The sequence below is a fragment of the Schistocerca serialis genome, chromosome 1 (assembly GCF_023864345.2).
Source record: "Schistocerca serialis cubense isolate TAMUIC-IGC-003099 chromosome 1, iqSchSeri2.2, whole genome shotgun sequence".
In the NCBI taxonomy this organism is placed as follows: domain Eukaryota; kingdom Metazoa; phylum Arthropoda; class Insecta; order Orthoptera; family Acrididae; genus Schistocerca; species Schistocerca serialis.
Genome location: NC_064638.1, coordinates 553,805,581 through 553,830,071, shown reverse-complemented (window position 1 = coordinate 553,830,071; position 24,491 = coordinate 553,805,581). Strand labels below are relative to the sequence as shown.

The 24,491-nt window shown below is 36.5% G+C and overlaps 1 protein-coding gene across 3 annotated transcripts in view; it reads left to right on the top strand.

The window, feature by feature from the left end:
- Positions 1–24,162, top strand: part of LOC126475343 (cerebellar degeneration-related protein 2) — a 485,149-nt gene extending 460,987 nt beyond the window's left edge. For all 3 annotated transcript variants that reach the window (XM_050103162.1, XM_050103170.1, XM_050103153.1), the window contains exons 3-8: positions 1,979–2,127; positions 6,033–6,225; positions 7,512–7,661; positions 7,820–7,917; positions 14,800–14,956; positions 21,587–24,162. In XM_050103162.1, coding sequence (XP_049959119.1) covers positions 1,979–2,127; positions 6,033–6,225; positions 7,512–7,661; positions 7,820–7,917; positions 14,800–14,956; positions 21,587–22,801 — 1,962 coding nt within the window. In that variant the 3' untranslated portion in view covers positions 22,802–24,162. The remainder of the gene's footprint in view (positions 1–1,978; positions 2,128–6,032; positions 6,226–7,511; positions 7,662–7,819; positions 7,918–14,799; positions 14,957–21,586) is intronic.
- Positions 24,163–24,491: the final 329 nt, after the last annotated feature.

The following is a 24,491-nucleotide window of genomic DNA, read 5'->3' as shown; positions in this document are numbered from 1 at the left end:
TGGCATAACCAAAAACAAGTTGTTCTAGTGATATCTGACATTGCTAAGAAGGATGTAAGGAACAGATGTAGCTTAGTTTCTAAAGTGTACATTCCTTCATCATATCAGTTTCACCCAAGAGATCAAAAACTATCTGCCTTTGCAAGGAAGCATTCATTTATGGTAACCAATCAAAATGGCAGTTTAAAAGTATGTGTGTTGTGAACTACTTAGTAAACTCTCAACCATCTTAACAATTTTTGCAAAGACCTTTTTTATTCTGTTGTCATAGATTTTTCTGCCATGTTGTATAACACGACATGTTTGTCTTTCCTGATGGGCCAGTTACTGTTTAGAAAAGTTAACTGCACTTAGACTTTAACCAGGAACTAGCACAATAAAACCAATAGCCATAAATAATGAATTTGACCCAAAAAAACACCATTGATAAAATTTTAGGTAAAGAGATGAAGAAGCAAGCCAAGTTCCTATTGTCCTGAATGAAAAACTCGGATGAACTGGAAAAGAAATAGTGCAGATTACCTTTTATAGGGAAAACATCAAATAGCATAAGTAACATCTTGAAGGCAAAGGGTTTCTGTGTTTCCTATTTCCCTCAGACAGTAGGTAGTTTCTTCTTCAATGCAAAAGACAAACAACCAGCTATTACAAAAAGTAGGGTTTATAAAATCACATGTCGGGAATGTCAGTCTTGCTACATGGGACAGACGAGGTGGTCAATGTGTACCAGGCTTAAAGAATACCGCCATAAAAGCTGGAGATTGAAGCAGTCTGATTCAGCCTTTGCGGAACTATGCCTGAAACACAGAGGAAAAGGGAGCCAAACTCAACCTATGAGAAATTTTACAAATTAAGACATATGTGAATATCTGCACAGCTATTATTAAACGAGCAAACATAATTCAATTATTCACATTTTTTAAATGAGATCTTATCCCCAGGATAGAATCAAAAATTTAGGCACCAGTCCATGGTAGTTAAAAACCCCTTGGCTGAGGCATAACCTTAGTCCAGTCGTTTTAGAGTAATTGCTGAATGTGTAATAATGTATGTAATTTGTTAAAAATGCTCATTGACGTAATTGTACATTACGCTGTGGATTGATACATCAGAAGTTGAGATGATATCTTTGCCTTGACATCACATTTATCTGTGCATTATCATCTTTGGCAATCAGTAATGTATTTGAAAGTGGGGTTAAAACCGGAAACCTAGGTTGTACAGTAACATTAACAATAAAATTTTGAAACAAGGCCAAAAACAGTGTTTGTTTAGAAAATTTACAATGTTTCACCAAGAACCCAAAGTGGATTAAATTAAAATAACAAATAACTGTTTACATTTGGGGAAGGCAGACACACATGCAATTTCACAAGATGTGTGTTTCCATACCATCGTACTTCGGAAAGACTCACCTTACTGTTACAATCAACACAGGACAAATATGTGTATTTGCGCTACAGTCTAGAACATAGCTTTTTATTGCAAATGAAGTTGCATTATTATTCCGTTGCATATCTTTTTTTTTCTTAAGTCTCTTCATTAATAACATGAACTTGCTATTGGCCATATCATTGTGGTAGCTTTGTAGCATCCCTTCTGTGTGTGTCCCTTTCTGTACTTACATATAGGGGGAGAGGTATATTTATTTATTTATTTATTTAATTAACCTGATCTGATGTGTGCCATGAGGCCCCCCCTCTTACATCAGATCAGGGTTTCACACCAACAGTTCCTTTTTTTACGCCATGGTTACTGAAGAAATAATAACTTTAATGTGACACATAGTATTAAAATTATTCGAACATCGACAGTGACAATGTAAGCACATAGCACTGACCCTGAGCCAGTAAAGTTACTACTGGTGGTGGTGGTAAAATTTTTATGATGGTTTTGTGATGTGAAGTATGGAGCTTAAATCAATTTTTATATGGTCAAATTGACACACCTCCTAAGCATACAATTTGCAATTTTTCAGTACCTCACTAAACAGACAGCTGCCCTAAGAGAAGTCAACGACTCTCGCTTACGGATCTATGAGCAATTGGAAGTTAGCATACAAGACTTAGAACGGACAAATCAAAAGCTTGCTGCAGATAACACCAACGACAAGAGGCACATAAAGAGGTAAGAAGTTCACTTTCAAGAGTGTAATAATTTACATTAGCAGTGACAAAAATTGGTAGCATACAGAATGTTGCTGAAAGATGCTAAATTTAATAGAAATTGAAGGTGAGCAAGGGGAAAACTACTAACAAAATACTCACATACTGACACAGAAGAAAATTTAGTGATTTTTGCTGAATTGTTCCTGTGGTTTTGTCTTTAGTCTAGAGTTTTTCAAGAAATGTATGACTTTATTTCCAAAAACTTAGTGCCACAATTTAATATTAGAATTCTGTGTATTGGTGGTGTATGTCAACTTACAGAATTAATTAGTTAAAATTCAATCATGTTCCATTGATCTCCTCAAGACAATCCCTCAGGGTTGTGAAATTAGGTGAAGTATACATCAGAAAAAGGCAAGAATTTAATAAAACAATACATATTTTATACTGTATTCACAGTATACTATTGCTACAGTGTTAACTGAATTTTTCAGTGCATGGCAGAACGTGGTGGTGGTGGTGGTGGTGGTGGTGGTGGTGGTGGTGGTGGTGGTGAAACAATTAAAAATGTTCAGAAATATTATTTGTGGTCACAAACCCTCTTTTGGCTGCTTAGACCACCTTTACATGACTACTGAATGTCACAAACACACGCCAAATGTGTCTCTTACAAAGAAATTGTTTAAACAGAAGATATAAGTGATATAAAAATGATTCTGTGTACAAATGAAAGAATTAGTTTTTGTCAAGCAGAAATAGTCACACTAAAAATATCACTTTTTTTATATTCATGGAGATAAATTTAACAGCTGGTGAAATGTAAAGCTTAATTTAAAATTTTGATCTAGCATGTGCAATTAAAACTTAATTTTAATTGGGGGGGGGAGGGGGGGGGGGGAGGGGGGGGGGGGGGAGAGAAAAGTGTGAGGTCATTAAATACAAAGCTGGCATTCTGTGTGTGTGTGTCGATTTCCTGTACATTCAACGTTTTTATTTTCTCTACAGAATGTAAAACTTAACGTTCTACATCATATGAGTGGTTTTCTGTTGAACAGCGATCAGCAGAGGTTGGATCTTTTTCCTTCTTGATCTCCAGCTTCTCTCATATTCAAGTAACATAATATGCGAATTTCTGAGACTGAACAGTATTTACTTTTTCACATAGGTTGCATTATTTTATACATACAATTTAGTGCCAGGGCTCACAGTTCATCTTCATTATTGAATAAAATGATTTGACATACTGTTGGTATTAGAAAATGCAGTTATGTAGTGCAAGGCTGTAAATTTTTTGTGGGGTTATCTGAAATTTTGCCAGTATGTGGGATGAGGCACCAGTTTCTGTAATTACTGTCTGGTTCCTTTTGGCCAGCATACGGAAGTGGAGTAATTTTATGCATCTTCGTTTTTTAGTAGTATACTAACAGTCAGTGCAGATCTGTAGACATTACTGGAAGTGATATGTTTGAAGGTCTGTAGTTCTGTAGTGTAGGCAGAGTCAGATAGCAGAATAGATATGCTCCATCAAATGGAAAGCTGCATGTTTGTGCCTATGGGGCAGCAGGGAACTTGCAGGGATTTCTGTACTGATAGCTATAGTTTTTTTTTTTTTTTTTTTACCTGTAGCTGTGATTTTTCTGTTAATGCTGAATAAGTGTCTCTTTATGCTAATATTTATATTAAGATACAAGAAATTTATAGAAGAGCCTTCCAGCTCCATTGTGAACGGAATTTCTGTATGTGGGAGTTGAAATGTTGTAGTAATGACTCTAATTGCATAGTGGTATCAGTCAATAAACACAGCACTTAGTCCACATATATGAACCAATATTTTATTTTGCAATTCAATAGTTATTTCTGTAAGAAATTTTATTCAAAATTGTCCATGAATGTCTCGAGCAGTATAGCACTAAGAGGAGGACCTGTAGCTAGACCAATGACTACCTATAATAAGTATTCTGAAATGAGAAATTATTCTGTTTTACACATGTTTGTGCAGCAATGATTGTCATGTAATTGCAAAAGCTTTACTGTTGGTTTTTGCAGAATATCTGGTAATATGTTCACATACTTATCAGTAGGAACCTTTATAAAGAAGCTAGCAACATCAGACAACACTGGTATATGACTGGATGGGATTTATCTATCTTTAGTTTTATTAGTATGTTATCAAATTTTTGATGCTGAACTTAAGTTCAAAAGTTTTATTTTAAGAAGCCAAAAGCCAATGTATGACCAAATAAATATAAATTTGCAGAACATGAGGAAACGTTTCCTATTTATTATCATTCCAAAACTGCTCAACATTAATCGTGCTTCTGCCATCTTAATTTAAGCAAGTGAATTAGAATGTATCTGTATTAATATACACCTGATTACTATACACTACTACTTGCTAAGCTTTACAATGACCATCCCATCTTGCCATGTAGTTAAAAAAAAATTTCAGTTTTTGAATCTGGGCTATCTCATAATTTGTGGGAAGAATGATAAATGTGAAGTTACCAATTTTTGTTTAAAATGGTAGGGGTCCTCAGTTTGAGTTAGTAACTAAAGTTTGTATGATATTGTTCTTCTGGAAAGTTTCACAAAGCAGATAAAATCATTTTCAGAGACAGATAGTTATGTTTTTTCTAGAAGAAAGTAATTGTATGACGGCTATATCTGGTGGACAAAGAAAGTTTTGATTTCTGGGCCTCTCATGAAAGGATAGTTTTAGCTGCACTGTAACATGGAACATGGTTGTTGTGGGGAAAGATTCTATATATCTCTAACTTTGATCTCTCCTGTTAGATTCTTTAGAGAAGCTGACAGTATCTGGATAATTTTATGCCTCAAGATGTTGTTTGAATAAAGTCTCATTGGTAAGGAAAGTATAAACATTTACTTGCTTGTTCCTCACTCTTTACTAAAAAAGTATCATGATTTAAGATCAGGTGTTTAACAGTGTGGCAGTTTTAATCAACAGTAAAACCTAGTAAACTGTGTAAATCATGTATCTGTGTGTAATATGGTATCCTTGCATACTATGCCTTCTTAATAAAGATGCCTGTAGAAGGTTTGGAAATAGTAGCCAATGTAATTGAGAGGTGACAAACATCCAGAAAATTGATTCTTTCTGGAGTTATTCAACCATTGTGTGGTCATGAAAGGAGAAATATTGTGATTAGTTACTCGAGGCATTGACACCTATTGAACACCTTCACTATGAGTATGTAGGACCATTTACCTCTTGCTCATTATTTCAACTCATAACAATGGATTAAATTGTATGCTGCTATGAAAGTGCACAGGGCCCATCAGTCCTAGAAGTTGAGAATTTTCTTGTAGACAGTATGTCCTTCAACTTCGAGAAATATTCAACTATTTGAGGGATGGAGATAGATACTCTTCTCAAAAATTACGTAACTAAGACCCTCCACAATTTCAGCCATAAGTGAAATTTTTTTTTGTTCTTTCTCATGCAGTTTTCACATTCTTCCATTTGAAATGTACTAAATATTGTTTAATATTGCATGTGTGAACAGAGATACAGAATTAAACTTGGTTTCTATCTTAATAGACAGATACTTTGTATAATTTTCTATGTATGTTAAACTGTTGAAAATTAGTTGCATGAACTAGTTTCAATAACAAAACTGTTGAAAAATTATTGTAATTCATGATTTTGTGACAAGATAAAGAATACAGTTCACTATCTTCTTCAAAGCAATGCATCTCCATGTCTCTCCACTGTAAAGGACAGTTTTTATGATTTCTGAAATTTTCACTTATTTGGACAAAATGAGTTTTGCAACTGGGTGACTCCCATGATTGCTGTGTGTGTTCCCTTTTTAAGGTTGCAACTTGATAAGTAATACTTAAACTGTATTTGATATTAAGCCAAAAAATGCCATTACTTAATTTGAATGTTCGTTATTTCAGCCTCTGTGCCCAAATTGAAGCACTAGATGCAAAATGTGAGGAGCTTCAGCGGACCCTGGATGAGGTAACAGCGCAGAGGAAGAGGCAAGAACAGCTGCTACAGCAGAATGAGAAACCAAGTGAAACACTTGCTAGTGGTTGCACGGCAGTCAAGCCCACAGATGTGGCTAATAGTACATCACTTACTTCAAAGGTTCGTGGATAAATGTTTACTATTTGTCTTCTGAGTTTGTGTATGTGGAGTCACTTCAGATATATGTAGTAACTAAAATATTAAAATTCTGGGTGACCATACGAAACACTTAATGAATTGGCTTCATGGTGTGCATGCCTTGGGAAATCTGGGTAAAACATAGGAATTTTTTTCAGCTGGAGAAAACCCCACATTTGTAGAACACAAAAATGAGACTTTAGTTGCAAAGAAAATGCACCATCGTAAACAACAAAACACAGTGTATACACAAGTGACAGCTGACAGCAAAATGGATTAAAGGCTTTAGGACAAATTAAATAATTTATAACACAAATTACTGTCAATGAACATGATATCAGAACTGTGTACATTTCTTAATAGGTGGTGGGAAACTTTTGCGAACGGTAGTTTTAGAAGCACGAATTTCAAAGAAAATTTACTGTTACACAAAATGAATTATGTTATATGTGAGAGTGCAATGAATTTCTTACATCATGAAGCATTTTACTCTCCTTCAAAACCTAACACTTTGAAGACAATCTGCTTAGAAAAATTTTGGGCACAGAAGACCAGCCATTTATGCCACTATTTAAAAATTTTCTGGCACATTTGTGTTTAATACATCTTAAAGGGTAACATGTGCTAAAAAGGACATAATATTATATGTGAAAGCCAAGCTTTCCTTGTAACTCTACTGTATGCGTATTAACTCACCATCATTTCCTACATGTGTTCCGGATATTTAACAGTGATGTTGCTGTTGACTGACTATATCACATATCGTATGCTCTAAATATCAGCCATCATTGGCTGGCAAGATCACGTGACATGAGCTATGATTGCCCTGTGTGATGCACTACTGTCTGTCAATCTTGATTTCAGTGCGTTGTATGTTGCTGTGCTGTGCTTGGTGGAATTTGTATTTATACTTTCTTAATACAAAAACATTCAGTGTATGCATTGTGTGCATCAAAGATCTTTCCAAAATGCATCGTTTTTTTATGTATTTAGTTTTCTAAATTGCCAGGAAGTTATATGCTTATATTTAAAACACCTACTGTTCAGAGGATTGATAAGTTTTATAGTTCTGGGGGGATGTATATTGTCTTTGCAAGGAGAATGTATTTTCATCCAATTAGCCGGTGCATGTTTGCTTTAATCATTACCTTGCATCTTTATAATAATTCACTAAAATAGTTTTCATGTTTTAGAAAATGTTTGATTTTTGTTAATGGTTGTGCTTAAATAGCAGGATCATGAGAGTACTGTCATTTGTTCCCAAACAGCATTCACCAGGAGGAGAAACCAAAACAAAAGATGCATCAACCGAAGAGGTAGTTCAGCTGTTGAGTCAGCTACAAGATTTGAGGACTGCAAAGGTGAAGGAGCAGGTCAGAGCAAAGGAACTTGAAGAACAGCTGGCTGTTGTGCTACAGGTATATCTGAACCTGGAAATAAATATTGATCAATGCACCTGATGTTGGAAAAAAACTTGTTTATAATGAAACATTGGTAAAATAACTGTTTCAAATTTTTTAAAGTTTGATGTGTGTTTATTAGGTCAGTGTAAGTACAGTTTGTGATACTTTTATAGGAAAATGTCCATCTCCAAGAACAGCTAGAAACCTTACAGATGAAAGAAAAGGACTTGAAATCCATACAAGAAGAAATTTCAACTCTGGAGGAAGTTAGGTTTGTATTTATTACAAAGCATTGTGTTTGAACTTTAAAATTTGCTGTTATATTAAAATATACACTGCAATGTGTAATAAGTAATATATATACAATAATATACAATAATAAATAATATATAATATACAATAATAATATACAATAATTCCAATCCCAAAGAAAGCAGGTGTTGACAGATGTGAAAATTACCGAACAATCAGTTTAATAAGCCACAGCTGCAAAATACTAACACGTATTCTTTACAGACGAATGGAAAAACTAGTAGAAGCCGACCTCGGGGAAGATCAGTTTGGATTCCGTAGAAATACTGGAACACGTGAGGCAATACTGACCTTATGACTTATCTTAGAAGAAAGATTAAGGAAAGGCAAACCTACGTTTCTAGCATTTGTAGACTTAGAGAAAGCTTTTGACAATGTTGACTGGAATACTCTTTTTCAAATTCTAAAGGTGGCAGGGGTAAAATACAGGGAGCGAAAGGCTATTTACAATTTGTACAGAAACCAGATGGCAGTTATAAGAGTCGAGGGGCATGAAAGGGAAGCAGTGGTTGCGAAAGGAGTGAGACAGGGTTGTAGCCTCTCCCCGATGTTATTCAATCTGTATATTGAGCAAGCAGTAAAGGAAATAAAGGAAAAATTCAGAGTAGGTATTAAAATCCATGGAGAAGAAATAAAAACTTTGAGGTTCGCCGATGACATTGTAATTCTGTCAGAGACAGCAAAGGACTTGGAAGAGCAGTTGAACGGAATGGATGGTGTCTTGAAGGGAGGATATAAGATGAACATCAACAAAAGCAAAACAAGGATAATGGAATGTAGTCGAATTAAGTCTGGTGATGTTGAGGGTATTAGATTAGGAAATGAGACACTTAAAATAGTAAAGGAGTTTTGCTATTTGGGGAGCAAAATAACTGATGATGGTTGAAGTAGAGAGGATATAAAATGTAGACTGGCAATGGCAAGGAAAGCGTTTCTGAAGAAGAGAAATTTGTTAACATAGAGTATAGATTTAAGTGTCAGGAAGTCATTTCTGAAAGTGAAACATGGATGATAAATAGTTTGTACAAGAAGAGGATAGCAGCTTTCGAAATGTGGTGCTACAGAAGAATGCTGAAGATTAGATGGGTAGATCACATAACTAATGAGGAAGTATTGAATAGGATTGGGGAGAAGAGAAGTTTGTGGCACAACTTGACCAGAAGAAGGGATCAGCTGGTAGGACATGTTCTGAGGCATCAAGGGATCACCAATTTAGTATTGGAGGGCAGCGTGGAGGGTAAAAATCGTAGGGGGACACCAAGAGATGAATACACTAAGCAGATTCAGAAGGATGTAGGTTGCAGTAGGTACTGGGAGATGAAGAAGCTTGCACAGGATAGAGTAGCATGGAGAGATGCATCAAACCAGTCTCAGGACTGAAGACCACAACAACAACAACAACAACAACAACACTGCACCACACATAGTTCAATCATTACTTAGTCATTTCTGCCTGTGACCTTCTAAATAAAATTTTTCACATCCTAATGAAGTGTCTAATGTAGAATTACTTGTACCTGGTGTGCATGTTCCATCTTGCCCCCCCCCCCCCCCTCTCTCTCTCTCTCTCTCTCTCTCTCTCTCTCTCTCTCTCTCTCTCTCTCTCTCTCTCTCTCTTTTCCACTCTTATCACCTTCATGATTCGTAACTGATATACATACTCCATTCAGTGTGCCTATTGTACATAAAGCCTTACTCACTTCACTTAGAGAGCTGTCTATGATTTCACTCTTTACATGTGTGTCTCTTTCATACATCCCAATAATCACTTCCTTAGACCACCATTCTAAATTGTAGTGACCATGCTTGTATGCGTTTGCGGATGTTACACTATTGCCAACTGAGCATCTCGGCAACCTTACACTGAAGTGCAACTTACTTAGCAAGCTAATATATATATATGTTGGGTGTCTGGTAACTTCTTGGTACAAAATGTTTCTGAGGTGAATGATTAGTGTCTCAAGAACATTTATCCTAGCAGACCTGCTTGTTGATATGAACATATTATTTTAACCTTTTGAAAGATTTAAAAGCTGACATAAATACATAAGTTATGTAAATGAGGAAATTTTATAAATGTTTTTGTTTGAAGTCACTCAATGCAAAGTTGTGCGTTAAGACCGGTTATGATAGTGCTCTGTACTAGAATGTAAGCACATTTTCCTAAAATACTTCATTGTGATCTTACTGTTCATTCAGTTCAGTAAGCTCTTAACAAAGTATGCTCCACTGGATGAGCACAACCAGTGATATGTAAATATGGTGGTCTCACACATTGGGAATTGGAAACTCATGGCAATGGTAAAGTCATAGTTGTCAAAAGTTCAGTTGTACATTCTATATGTAGTGCTAAGCTCATAAGGTTGTTCATACACTGGTGTGCAAAACTTAAGGACAAAAGTAACTTTCGCATAATGTGCCAGTACAAAGTAACATAGCTCGATGAAACTTGGCTCATATGTAGACAGAATTGCTACAATATAAATAGAAGGCACCTGAAAGAAATATACAATGAAATGAACAGAAATGACACTTCCATTAAGACAATAATTACACTGTAATCCCCATGATTTCTAATGGTCCCCGGACGTTACCGGAGGTAGGACATTATCTGTTTAATTGGTTTTCAGGAAGTGCGTATACAGCCATCTGAACAGTGACGTGTCATTTCTGACAATACAAATGTACGAACAATACAGCTACCTCTCCCCAACCAGAGAAAATCTCCGACCTGGCAGGGAATTGTAGTCAGACCACAGGATTTTTAATAAGGTGTGTGATCTACCCAGATAGTAATGAATGCTCTGCAATGTGCACACACACAATGGCCACAAGTTAGGTAACCTTTGCGGTATGGCTCTCCATTCCTCCACCAGCACAGTTGAAAACTGCTGGATGGTCCTTGGTGCCTGTGGTGTACTGCAACACATCTTCCCAACACAACTTGCACATATTCAATGGGATTTAAGTTGGGGAAAAAAATGGGCAAGCCAGTTCATTCACAAAATATCTTCACATCCTAGCTCTTCGATATCATGCATTGTCATACATAACAATGAAGTTGAGGCTCAGTGCACCTCTGAAAGGATGGACATGGGTGGGGGAGTATAGTATCACAACAGCGTTGACTGGTGAGTGTACGGTGGTCCATGCAGCTTTGTGTGTCTCCATGCTCTAACAACTGGACCACCAATATGGTCATATTCAACAATTCTGGATGTGCTGTCATATGGCTAGAGGTGGATCATGGAATGCACCTAGGAACATGATCATTACTTTCATCCTTTACTTTCACACACTATGGTATGATTTATGTAGAATAATTTTCAGAGATACAGAAGAGTGCTTACGAAGTGCCAAGTTCCAAAAACAGTCTTAACCAGCTACTCTATTCCCAAACTGTCATCTCTCTCCTTCATTTTAAGTGTGAAATATCTGACTGTTACAAACAACATTCTATCCACTAGCCTATCAGTTCTAAAACCTATACGTCAATGTTATTTCCAAAAATTGCCTCATCACCATGCAACCTTATTTGATTTGAAAGATGATGGTTCTGTAAGTCTCATTATCTATCAGCATCAAGTTCATGATACGAATTTGTGCTGTTTGAAAGTTTGTGAATATTTGCCATACTCAAAGAATTGTGGAATGTGTACTTTATGAGTAGGATCCTAATTCTCAGAAATCATCCTGTCAGACTACAAAAACTTTCTGGCCAAGCAGCATATTACAGTAGCCAGTTCTATGCTTACAATGTTACAGGATTTAATGGTGACTCGAAGGCCCCTCAGAACAAGGAAACTGACAGTCTTTATTTGGCTTTCAACAGGTCACCAAAGAAAGATCAAACAAAATTTCATCTGCAACGCACATTGTCTGACACTTTTAAATTTGAAGATATCATCAATTACATTGATTGTTAAAGACAAAATGAAAAATCTGCACTACTTCGAATGCTTTGGTTTTGGTTGTGCAATGAAGCTCCAGTGAACTTCCGTGTTGGGATGTATGCAGGAGCTGTACACAACAAAGAAGTCATTGTTTGTCCAGAAGAGTACTTTAAACTTCATTCACATGAAGGTGCTGCCAACAAGTTAGGAAGTGATGTATGTAAAATAAGAGACCAGAAAAGGTTTGCTAATGCAACACTGAAATCTCCATCAATTTTGGCACTTTAAAATCTTGAGTGCAAACATATCTAAATGGTTGTTACAATTAAACTTTCACTACTTGAGCCAATGTAGTTGTAAAACTATTTACTGTATGGATACCAAACATCACACCAATAATGATCAGACTGTGTGCTGCAGGATTTGCATTACTAGTTGTGTTGTTGGTGTCAGGACTTGCTTTCAGGCACTAGTACTGGTATGGCGACACAGGGTTGAAATTAAAGCATCAGTTTGCATTACAGTTACAGTCAGTCAACATTTTCTGGATAAAATGAACTGACTTTGCTTGTAAAGCTTTTTATCAAAACAGCAGCAATAATGATGCTGTTTTTTCGAGTGTATTGGTGAATTAAGAAGATCCAGATAAGTTGTCCTATTGCACCAGAGCTGGATAGAAATATTTTGAAGCTCAGATTAACTGGGAATTTGGAAATTGCTCCTGCAAGTGGCTCATGGGCAATTGTGCCACAAGTTATTGAAGTCGGTGTTGTCATGGCTGAGAATGTTAATTTCCACGTGCAGTCTTCAAGCAGTGCACGAGCTGCCATAAAAGCAGGGCATTCCGTGGTGCACATTTGAAAAGTGCTGTTAAAAATTATGAAATGGTACCTATAGTAAGGTTCCAGGCTGTCGTGGGAGCAGATAGTTTCCACATCGAGTAACATTTGTAACCTGGAATGTAAACATGGCATGCAATCAGCAAATATTTCCACAAAGTTTCATTTTCCCACAGTTACTAGTTTCTCATGGGGGCTTTCACAAGCAGCGAAAATTAAATAGTAACCATATCAAAAAAAGCAGGTCATCTGCTGTAGTAAAAGTAGTAGTTATTGTACGTACCTGACATTTCAGTGTATCAATCAACTATCAAAAAAGGAAAAGGATTCTTGCATGGGCCCCCAGGTGAATTGCTGTGTGGACTACCTGTTGAACCAGAAAATTTACAGGATGTCAAACAAATATTATCTAAACATTATACACTGAAGTGACAAAGAAACTGTTACAGGCATGTGTACTCAATTACAGAGATACGTAAACAGGCAGAATACGGTGCTGCAGTCGGCAACATTAATAAAAGACAAGAAGTGTCTGAAACAGTTGTTAGGTCAATTAACTGCAGCTACAATGACAGGTTATGAAGATAAAAGTGAGTTTGGGCATGGTGTTACAGTTAGCGCACAAGCAATGGGACACAGTATCTCAAAGGTAACGATGAAGTGGGGACTTCTCCCATACAACCATTTCATGAGTGTACTGTGAATATCAGGAATCCGGTAAAACATGAAATCTCAGACATCATTGTGGCTGGAAAAAATCTTGCATGAACAGAACCAATGACAACTGAAGAGAATCATTAAACATGACAGAAGTGCAACCCTTCCACAAACTGCTACAGATTTCAATGCTTGGCCATCAAAAAGTGTGAGCACGCGAACCTTTCAACAAAACGTCATTTGCATGGGCTTTCGGAGCCGAAGGCCCGTGATGACTGCACTACACAAAACTTTACACCTCACCTGGGCCCATCAACATAGAAAGTGGGCTGTTGATGACTGCAAGTGTGTTGCCTGGTTGGGCAAGTCCTGTTTCAAATTTTATTGAGCAGGGAGATGGATGTGTGTGGGTGTGGAGACAAAATCAACCCATGGACCCTACATTTAAAGTTGGTGGAGGCTCTAATGAAGTGGAGGGTGTGCACGTGGAGTGATATTGGACCCCTGATACATCTAGATAAGACACCGACAGGTGACACATACATAAGCATCCTGTTTGACCATCTACATCCATTCAGTCCATTGGTGCATTCCAACAGACTTTGGCAATTCCAGCAGGACAATGTGACATGCTACACATATAGAATTGCTACAGAGTGGCTCCAGGAATAACTTTGAGTTTAAAACACTTCTGCTGGCCACCTAACTCCCCAGACACAAACATTATTGAGCATATCTGGGATACCTTGCAATGTTATGTTCAGAAGACATCTCCACCCCCTCATACTTTTATGGATTTGAGGACATCCCTGCAGGATTCACAGTGTCAATTCTCTCCAGCAATATACCAGTTTGTTTGGCTCTTCAGTGTAATGTGTGTTCACTATCTACCCACTGAGCACTAACTAAAAGAATAATTTGTGAAAGGAACACTGCCACTTGTGCATCCTCTTAGACTGGGGAAGATGTTCTTGAATAGGAGGAGATGAACTGAAGATTTAAATAATAAAGCCATAGGTTCTTGTATTCTGTAAATACAATACACACTGATTTTAATGTTGAACTCAGCTGTTCATCTTTTGTAGTTATTTTCTCATTTTATCATCAGTTAATGACTACTTTATTTCTGATTTAGATATTAATATTATTCAGTAATATGATATATATACACTCTATGAAATCTTTGATAGCTAAACAAATTGTCTTGAATATAGAAAGTCCATTATTATTTGGTGACAAATATCCGCCAAGAGTTGGCATTCCAAATCCTGCCATTTTGAATGTACACTTCCAAATAACATCTAAATCATAAAAAATGGACAAGAAGTTTTTTGGAACCTGGCACCTCATACAGCACAGTGGTTTCAAGGATTCTAAACTTATCAATCATGCTGTGATGCTGTAATTCTACTATTAATTCCACAAATATATGTTTCAATCTTTTTCAAGCAGACAGGGACAGCTCTGCAGAAGGTGTCTTCGTCTTACTGACACACGTGGGCAGGATGAATTGTCTCTAGTCATGGACAATGAGGAAGATGATGTGACAAGTGTCAGCAATTCTGTAACCAGCGAAACCTACTGCAGCACAGTCATGTTACACATAGAGGCAAGTAATTTATTCATTTCCAAATATTTATATTGTTGTTCAAAGATCCTCGCTTAATTTTAAGACTGGTAACTGATAAGGTGTCTTCGATAACAGGTAATGTATCTTACAGTTTGTAGTGGTAAAAATCTAATTTCAACACAGGTGGTCTCTCTCTCTCTCTCTCTCTCTCTCTCTCTCTCTCTCTCTCTCTCTCTCTCTCTCTCTCTCTCTCACACACACACACACACACACACACACACACACACACACACACACACACACACACACACACTAAGAGGTATGATTGATAGAGTAACATAAACTTATAAATATTGTTTGTCAATATTAGTAATAAGTTAGTTAAAATTACCACATACTAGTTAAATGTAAGCCAAATTATAGAAGAGTTTTAAACTTCGAATTTTTACTTGGGGGTAATATAAAACCTACCCGGAAATTGTAGCTTTCTCTAAAGTAGTGCAAGCTACACATCAGAAGTTTAATTTTAACCTAAGATGAACACATCCAAGGCCTAATCATGTGCAGTGCTCAAAATAACTGCAGGGATTAATATATAAGATAATATTAAGACTTTGAAATAATATTTCTCTTGAGCAGGCTGTTATAGAAACTTAATCATCAGGAAGCACTTAATAACACTATTACCTGCTAGTGAAGGGTACATCAGTGCTACTATTAAAAATTATGACCTAATGTAAAAACATGCAGATTCTCATATTATGAAATTCTGCCTTTAGGATGTGTGCTGGAGAAGAAAATATGGAAGATGAATTTAGATAAAGACCCATTAAATGCTTTCTTAGAGGTAATGGGTCATGTGAATAAAATGGAGAATACACTTTTTACTCAAAAGTTCAGAGAAAGTTCTTTGGTTGGCATGAATAGAGTGAGTCTGAGAACATACTTCACCTGAGTATGTTCTCAGTGTGGGTTGAAGGGTGGGGGAAGTTGCTCAAAACAAAGAATATTCTCTGATTTCATATGAATAAAACCAGAGAAGTTTCTCACAAGCAGAGAGCATTCTCTGCTTCTGTGAGTGAGCTCCGCAGCCTACTTACAGCCGAGTAAATTGTGTAGTGGTTAAGTGTAACCAAGTGTTTTATTGAAAATGGTCGAATTTGTTTCTCAAAAGGCAAAAAAAGATATACATAGTACGAAGGAACTACAGAAGTTCATATAGATTTAACAGTGGAAACATTATTTGCCTGGTGAATCACTTACTTCCTGAAAATCACGAAAGAAGAGGAGGTGCCCTTTCCAATGAATGCAAAATGAAAACATTTTTGTGCTATTAGCAGATCCAGGCTTTCAGATTAGTGTAGAAGACTTGGGGAAACACCAGACAACAGTATCACTAACAGTTTGATATATTCTGCAATAGGTTAACAGAAAAGCACTGTTGTGGATCAGATTTCCAAGAAACATTAACAAACTAGAAACAGCTAAAGTTGAATGGCAATCAAGACATAAGTTTCCATGTGTGGTAGGGGCCCTAGACTGCAAGCACATACCTGTAATGGAAACCTGCACATGGAGATGAATACGTTAACTGAAAGGGCTTTCCATCTGTAAATGTGCAGGCAACGTGTGATTACAGTGAAATGTTTGAGTGTTGATGGTTCCTGGCCTGGGTCTATACATGATGCTAGGATATGCAGAAACTTAGATGTGTGCCATATATTGTGAGAGAACCACTGCAATGCCTTAATTTTAGGAGATGGAGGATATGGCATTGCACCGTGGTTAATGACATCATTTCAAAATCCTGAAACACCTAATGAGAGGGCGTACAACGGACTTCACTCGAGGGAAAAGGTGGTGATTGAATGGTGCTTTGGACAGGTAAAGAGACTCTTCCCGATTCTGCAAAATAAAATAAGGCCTGCCCAAACAAAAATTCCCAGTACAATAATAGCCTGTTCTGTTTCGCACAATGTAGCAAAACATATAGGGGATGTGGATTTTGAAGCACCTAGTGATGATAACAATCTTCCAGTATTGGGAGAAGAGGAAGCAGCAAACCTGTGTGTACGTGGAACAAATAGGAGATGGGAAATTTTTAATGTAATACGTCAACTGTAGTGTATGGGAGTCTGTCAAAACAATGCACAATTAAACCTAATTTGTGTAGTTTTTAATTATAATAATTATTTTCGTGATGAAAATAATCAGTGCTCTGATATTACATGATAAAATGCAGTTTAGTGTTTTCCTTCATTCTCTATCATTAATTTTACTTTCAACAAAAATTGTTTAAAATGTAGCAATTCAAACTGGAACAGAATTTTCAGATACTACAGTAAATAACTGTACAAACTGTCTAACCTGCAAAATTTAAAATAGGAACAAGTTATTCCTTTTGTTCCACTTTACCAAAAATTGTTTCAAGGATGTGGTGAACCTATTTGCATGACACAACAGTAAATAAGTGCATACAATTTTTTTTTTTTTTTTTTTTAATTTTAATTTTTATTTTTATTTTTTCAAATTGTTACTCTTATTGTTTCATTGAAAAGAAATTTGTACTGAATTATTTCTTTAAGAGCATATGGAATTTGGTAAATGGGTAAATGAGAAACGTAAGCAAACATTCACTTTAAAAACCTGTTTTTATTAATAAAAATCATTGCTGTACTATGGCATTACACAATTCGGTCTATTGTTAATCTTGTTCTTGATGCATCCATTTCTGCTGCTTTCTCTTCAGGATATCTAATTAGTACAATAACACCAGCCTTTGCAGCTCTCAGTTGGACAGATTCATTGTCTCATCAGTTTCCATGCTCAAGCTCCGCCATTTTGACCCCCTCTCATGCTCCAAAACACGCGATTGAGCAGGTATAACAACTTGTGGAGCCATTAGATCTGCATCGTCTGCTTTGACAATTTGCGATTGCTGCAAAACTGATTGTGGTTCGAAAAATGTGTAATCGGTATCAACTACCTCCAAACTACTCCCTGGAAAAGAGATGACAGCAGAGATGACACCACCTATTGCACAGGCTCCTAATAAAAAAATTTTAAAAAAATTAAAAAACCAAGAAGTAATAGTAATGTGTGTCATGATTCAGTTTATAGTTAGTATACATAGCAAGCAGGTTTATGCAGAAATGGGAGGGGTTTGTGCAATTTACAGAGAAGTGGTCAAATATCAGATGAATTTGACCAAACATTGCTTCATTTTTGTGTGTTAAAAATATGTAATTTTCTGATTCACAATTTGGAAACATTAAGCACACACCAAAAAAAAAATGTGGGACTTACCACAAATTCTGATGGATAGTTGGGTTGCATTCATCTCTGTCTAAAAACAGCAAAAATATCTGTCCCCAATCTTAATGTTGCCCATCTTATTTACGTCCATCTTGGACTCGATGCGTGATTTCATATTGTGCAGTTTTTCATAATCTGCCTGTTTGAAATTTCTTTTCCAAAACTAACCCAATAACAGTGTTGTATTTCCTTGATACTATCTGCCTTCCCCCTTCTTGCAGCCTGAGATGTGGTGATTTGCTGATGATAGCTGGATAATCTTCTATAATATTCATGAAGGCTAATTCGGAATCTTCCATTTCGGCACAGAAATAACGTAAGAAAAACTATTGGTAAAACACACACACACACACACACACACACACACACACACACACACACAACAAACTGAGAACCAAAGATGTCAGATTTTAATCTCTTTGCTGAGAACTTACTCAATAAGAAGGGGAGGTAGTGAGAAAATATTCCCGGGTCAGAGATTATGCTGTGTAGTTTTTATACATAGGAAACTCACAACTTTATCTGAGAATATACTTTTGCTCTGCGTATCTACTCTGGAGAATGTTCTCATGTTTATTCATAAGACCCACTGTGACATTTCAGATGTGAGTATTAAGCTTCCTGTGAAACTAGGGACTTAAAAAAGCATTATAATGTAATCAATAATTGTTTAAGGTTTCATGCTGTATTTAGTTTTTAGAACTTAGACTACTGCAAACTGGTATCTTGTGTTCTCAGGAAGGATGTAAGTTACCCGCACTACTGTGGCGTCTCTTGGCTTACATGTGGTCTGATCAAACACTGTTCTCTGCCTTACTTGGGCTCTGGTACTATTTCAAGAACCATTATCTATTTCCATTACTACATTGTAAATTGTCCACAAAGTTACATCAGTTGTAGGTACGTTCAGCAGTAGCTTTAGCTTGAAGTGTTTGGATGTGTGTGGTTTGGTTTCATGCTGACGGTAGTGGGCTAAAAGTAATGGTAACAAATTTAAGTATCCTGGTGATACACATTGACATTGTGTGTTTTACTCAGTATGATATATAAATTTCCAGGTATCCAGGGAAGGTGGTGTTGGCAGTTCTGGCACCGCACAACATGATTTGGATATCTGGAAATTTGTTAGTCAACATGATCAGTTTGTACTTAATTGCAAATAATGTGCTAAAATAACTCGTATTTGTCAAAATTAATCCCTGTAATAGAGTTTTAAAGAAAGAGAAATCCATCCACGAGTATTTTGTGTCCTCAGTAAGTGTATTTGTGATCAGTAATGGATGAGATCATCTTTTTCTCCTTAAAGTGTGCCTCAGTCATAAATGTATTGGCTCAATGCAGGTGATTTATTATTGAATCTTTTTGAAGTCAATAGATTTAAATGCTTAGTTAAAAAATGTGCTGTTGTATAAACACCTTGAACTATTATATGTACCTGGCCCGTAAAGCCCCAGAGAAGTATATTGTGTTTATTCTTCACCACTCATGACAAGGTTAATATGTAAAAGAGGTTACTGTTACTGTGTAGGACAAATTTAATTAAAATGGAAAAATGATAGTTAATTGCTATCTATGATCAAAATTTTATAGACAAATTATGGCTTACCTCAAAAAATTGCCTGCTTCAGATCAGAGCACACAACTTACAGAAGGTATTGCAATGATGGCTTGTCTGGGTTTCTTAGAGATAGATAGAAAGGTTAAAGAAGAATAAGAAGTGTTAAAATTGAATTTAAAATCCGTGCATTGACAATAACCACATGAAAAAGCACGAGGAAGCCTTCACAATATGTAACTACCATTGGCACAAAAAAGCTAGCCACCAGGAAAAGACCGTATGAGCCACACAAGAAAATAATGGTGAATGCTGTCCCAGCCCTTAGAGAAAATTACTAGTTGTGTCAAGAGAAGCAATCTAAAGGAAATAAGCAAGCAGTTGTTGAACCATGAGAGTAATAGCGAGCAGACTCAGGGCACAGCTGCATGACCACATTGTTTACCACAAAAGCGTTGATGAGCTGGCAGTTTGCTGCTTGCAGTATCAAACATAAACAGTCTGTTACAGTTAAGTGTTGACATATCATATATCTTCTAGAGATGCAACCAAATTCCTATCATGAGGTTTCTGTGCATGTCTGACTACTTTTGAGGACAATGAATTCTAGCTCAAGTTGCAACTAAGGTGGTGGTAGATTTATGTCAGACTTCATGATGTACCAAAAACTGACTGCCTGTGACTAGATACTGCTTCAGAGTGGGCTTTGCAGCATGTGTTCCTAGGTTTTATTTTCTTGATGGACATATTGCAGAGATACTCTACTGGTAAAAAGTAGTTCCTTGAAGCCAATTTGACCAGACAGCAGTGACTCTCCTGGGACTTTTTGTGTAGAGTGGCAGGTGACACTGTTGTTTTGTGATGGTGGCAGACAAGCAACCCCATAGGAAAAAGGTGTCTTTGTGTGGGTGCGCGGCAGCAGAGAAGTTCTGAATTTAATGATCACTGACTTCCTTTTGAGCGAACTCACTATCTTGGAACTATTTCACTAAACTGATCTGCAGAAATCTGAAAATTATATGGACTTTCTCATCCTGCAGTCATTTTCTTGCCAACAAATTGGTTGGTTACAAATTGTGGGAAAAATTAGTTTATGGAGCAAATTTGCCTACCGAATTTACTAGCTGATTAATCACCTATGCAGTCGAATTGTGACTGCAGTTGTTTGGCTCATCATGTCTCTCACAGTTCAAATTTGTGCTTGGCCTCCACATTACTTATTTTTTAACTACTTCCTTAGTAAGGGCTGGATGTTAGAAATATCTCCTGCTCACTACCTATGTGATTAACTTAGAATTATTTATTGAAATTTTTTCTCCTGCTTTTGTTAAACCAGTCAGAAAGAAACAAACTCCTTCGTTATTTTAAGATTCATCAATTTTAGGAGTACACTGTATTGGTATGTATTATTAAACAGCTAACAGAAGACTGCATGTTCAGTAGTTGCCTGTTAATGATTGGTAGCCATGTTGACTTAAGTTGTGTAATTTCTGTAAGAATTTTGTTTCACTAAAAGTGAGTAACACATAAGCCACTAAAAAATTTAAAAAGTGTTTGCACAACTGTATGTGGCCTGCTTCATTTGTGTGATTTTTAGTAACTGCCTGACACAATTTTTTGAGTGAAATCCGTAATGTACTTACATCTTCCATTGACATTAATTTTAAATCCCTTTTGGTTTTTTTATTGTTTTAGAAATGAGTTATGATGCAAGTCTTCAAATTATATTTCAAGTTGAATGTGATTCAAAACTCCTTCAGTTGGCAGGACTTCCACTTATTCTGGAAATATTATTACAGGATGACAACCCATACAAGGAGTTGGAAGCAAGGTATGCAGCTCTTCTGGAAATGCAACGCCAGCCTCGTCGTCATGCACCACCATCACCCCCGAGCAACCAGTTATCGTTACAAGAGGAATTGCAGATGTCAGGAGATTTCAACAGCTTCCACCACATAAAAGATACAGAAAGTGACCAAGAGGCATTGCCAGAAGTACCGCAGCAGAATGGCAATCAAGTGTCTGGAGAGAAACAGCAGCCCAATCGTCGGAGGGCAGGGAAGACATCATCTGCAACACCTACAGACTTTTCAGAAGCTGAAACTTCATCATCTGGATTTTCTGATGAAACTAGCAATAAATCAACACAAACAGAACTTTCTGGGTTACCAGCAGGTTCTTATTTGTGTTCAATTGCTGATGGAGAAGACTGTCGATTTAGTATTTATGATGACGCTAGTCCTGTCGAGAGTCGCTTTAGGAAAACTCCAGAATATCGCCAACTGTTCAGAGAAATATTTGCAGTGTTAAAGCGTGCAGCTGAAGAAAAAGGAGAAGGTGAACAGCTGCCACGTCTCGACGATGCAACACCAACTCGCGAGGCTCTTCCCAAAGTGCCACCTGCAACTCCAGCTAAGGAAGAAGCACCTCTAGAGTTTGCCACCAAAGAGGAGTGTAAGAAAGAAACTAAAACTATGCCCAGACAGAGACAGCCTAACAATAAGAGGATGGAATCTCAACCAAGTGAACCAGAGAAAGCTAGCTCTTCAGAGAATCCTGGCACAAGTGCTGAAAGTTCTAACAGTGGACTTGTTCTGAGACCGCTCCCACCAAAGTCAGAACAAATAGAATACTTATCAGTAGGTATTGCAGTGAAAAAGAAGGGAAAGAGAAAAAATTCACCAATGAAACGCATGAATGTTGCAGTGGAGACTTCTCCAGTTGGGGCTAGTGGTCTGAACTACAGTGGCCGAGCGTCAAACTCTGGTAGGAACAGGCAGCAGCAGCAGCAGCAGACACGTACGTGGTATCGCAGTGATAGCCCCAGACATCACAGCAATAACAGTAGTCGATACGCAGCATATGATAAGTCGTGGGAACCACAGCAACAGTTTCCAAGCCCAGCGTATGAAGGTGTTGTTAAACTGAAGCAACTGGACATGTCGTATGCAGAAGCTCTTCGCAATGGGCCACGGAAAACATCACCTGGTAGTGTTAACGGATACAGAAAATGAGAAATCGGGGGAAAATATGCAACCACCAAAAGATGTTCTGTATACTGTGCTAATTACTTGATAGTTTTAGGTGAAAAAGTGTTAATGTAAATTTTATGACATTGTGGGCCTGAATCAAATTAATGTGACTCGTGTACATAACAGTGAAAATGTGTTTAAAGATCTGTTATGTGGCCTGGAGAATATATCCTACCAATAACTATTTGATGGAAGGAATTGTGCAAAGAAAATTGTAAATTTTCTTTCTTGTACAGCTCGTGACTAATGCATTTGTGTAAAGTGCAATATATATATGTATGTGAAACAGTACAATTTTGTAACAAGAAAGATCTTGTACCCTTTCTTAAAACAAATAACAAATCTAAATATATTATTTGTATTAATTTATCTGGTTTCACCTTAAAATTCCAATAATCAAATAAACTATTTTTTCTCTGGTTGTTGTTAATGTTTTTAAGTGGGCACATTACAACTTCAAAGTGCCAGCTTTCTTGCCCAGTTCTATCTGTGAGAAAATGGTGTCTTACAACTACATGCCAATTTCAGTCATATTTCTTCTTGGCTCATAGCAAACATTTTACAGGTTTGTAATATAAAAATATTTTCCTTTAGGTGTTTAAAGAAAGCATTGAAATTAACAATTTTGTATCTCTCTCTTTCAAAGGCAAAACTGAAGTTTTAATACTGTTGCATCAATCAGATAAGTGAAAGATTGTATCTCAATGGAAGCTGTAAATTGTAATTAATGCATCTGTTATGTCTGTAAATCTTATGTTTAGCTATTTTTCTCCATGCTTAATGTAAATGAATGAGAGAGGCAAAATATTATGCCATCCACATGCAGAAGAGCAAAACTGTGTTGTCATTGAATTTCTGACAAACAAGTCATACTGAATTATTAGGACACTTTTAATGTAAGCTTTGCTACTTAAAACTACTGCATTCAAATTAGGATGTTCTGTTTCTCTGTACAACAAGGACATGCATGTGCAGAATATTTTCAGTTTCAGCATGTTCTAATTTAAACACTTCTTCCAAACAGAAAATAACTTTTACCATTGCATTATTTATATGTAAAAATGAAGAAATAATTCAGTATTTGAAAATGGCAAAGCACTCCAGTGTGTTTAATAAATGTATGTTGAATGTAGGCATGCATTAAGATATAGTTGAACTAATCCAACTACACACAATGGTAACTGCGTATTTTACCATTTATTTACATTTGTGCTGATGGAAGTACAACAAACAGAATCCTATCTGATGATTAGACAACAGTTTGATGTTTTGAGGTATTAAAATTGGAAGTGAATTATGTGCAAAATTAAATTTGAAATAAACTAAAAGTGTTTTCATAATGACCATTTTGTTGTTATGCTAATTTAAACACACTTAAAATAAGACTAGTTTTAAGTGCAAATTGGTACAAGTACTCATATCATTTGTCAATAGAATTTATTAAAATGCCACCTTTTTAAGTCTTCAGATTTTAGAAGTCTAAGTGATGACAATTATTATGATGATGATCATATAAATTACAACAAGAAATGGAAAATAAGTGTTTGTGAAAAGAAATGAAACTTCAAAATTTTCAATACTTACATGCTTTTTAAGACCTGCTCCAGAAGCGAGTCACCCTAGAATTTTCATGAATTACCTCGAATCTTGATGTGGTTGGTATGATGAAGGT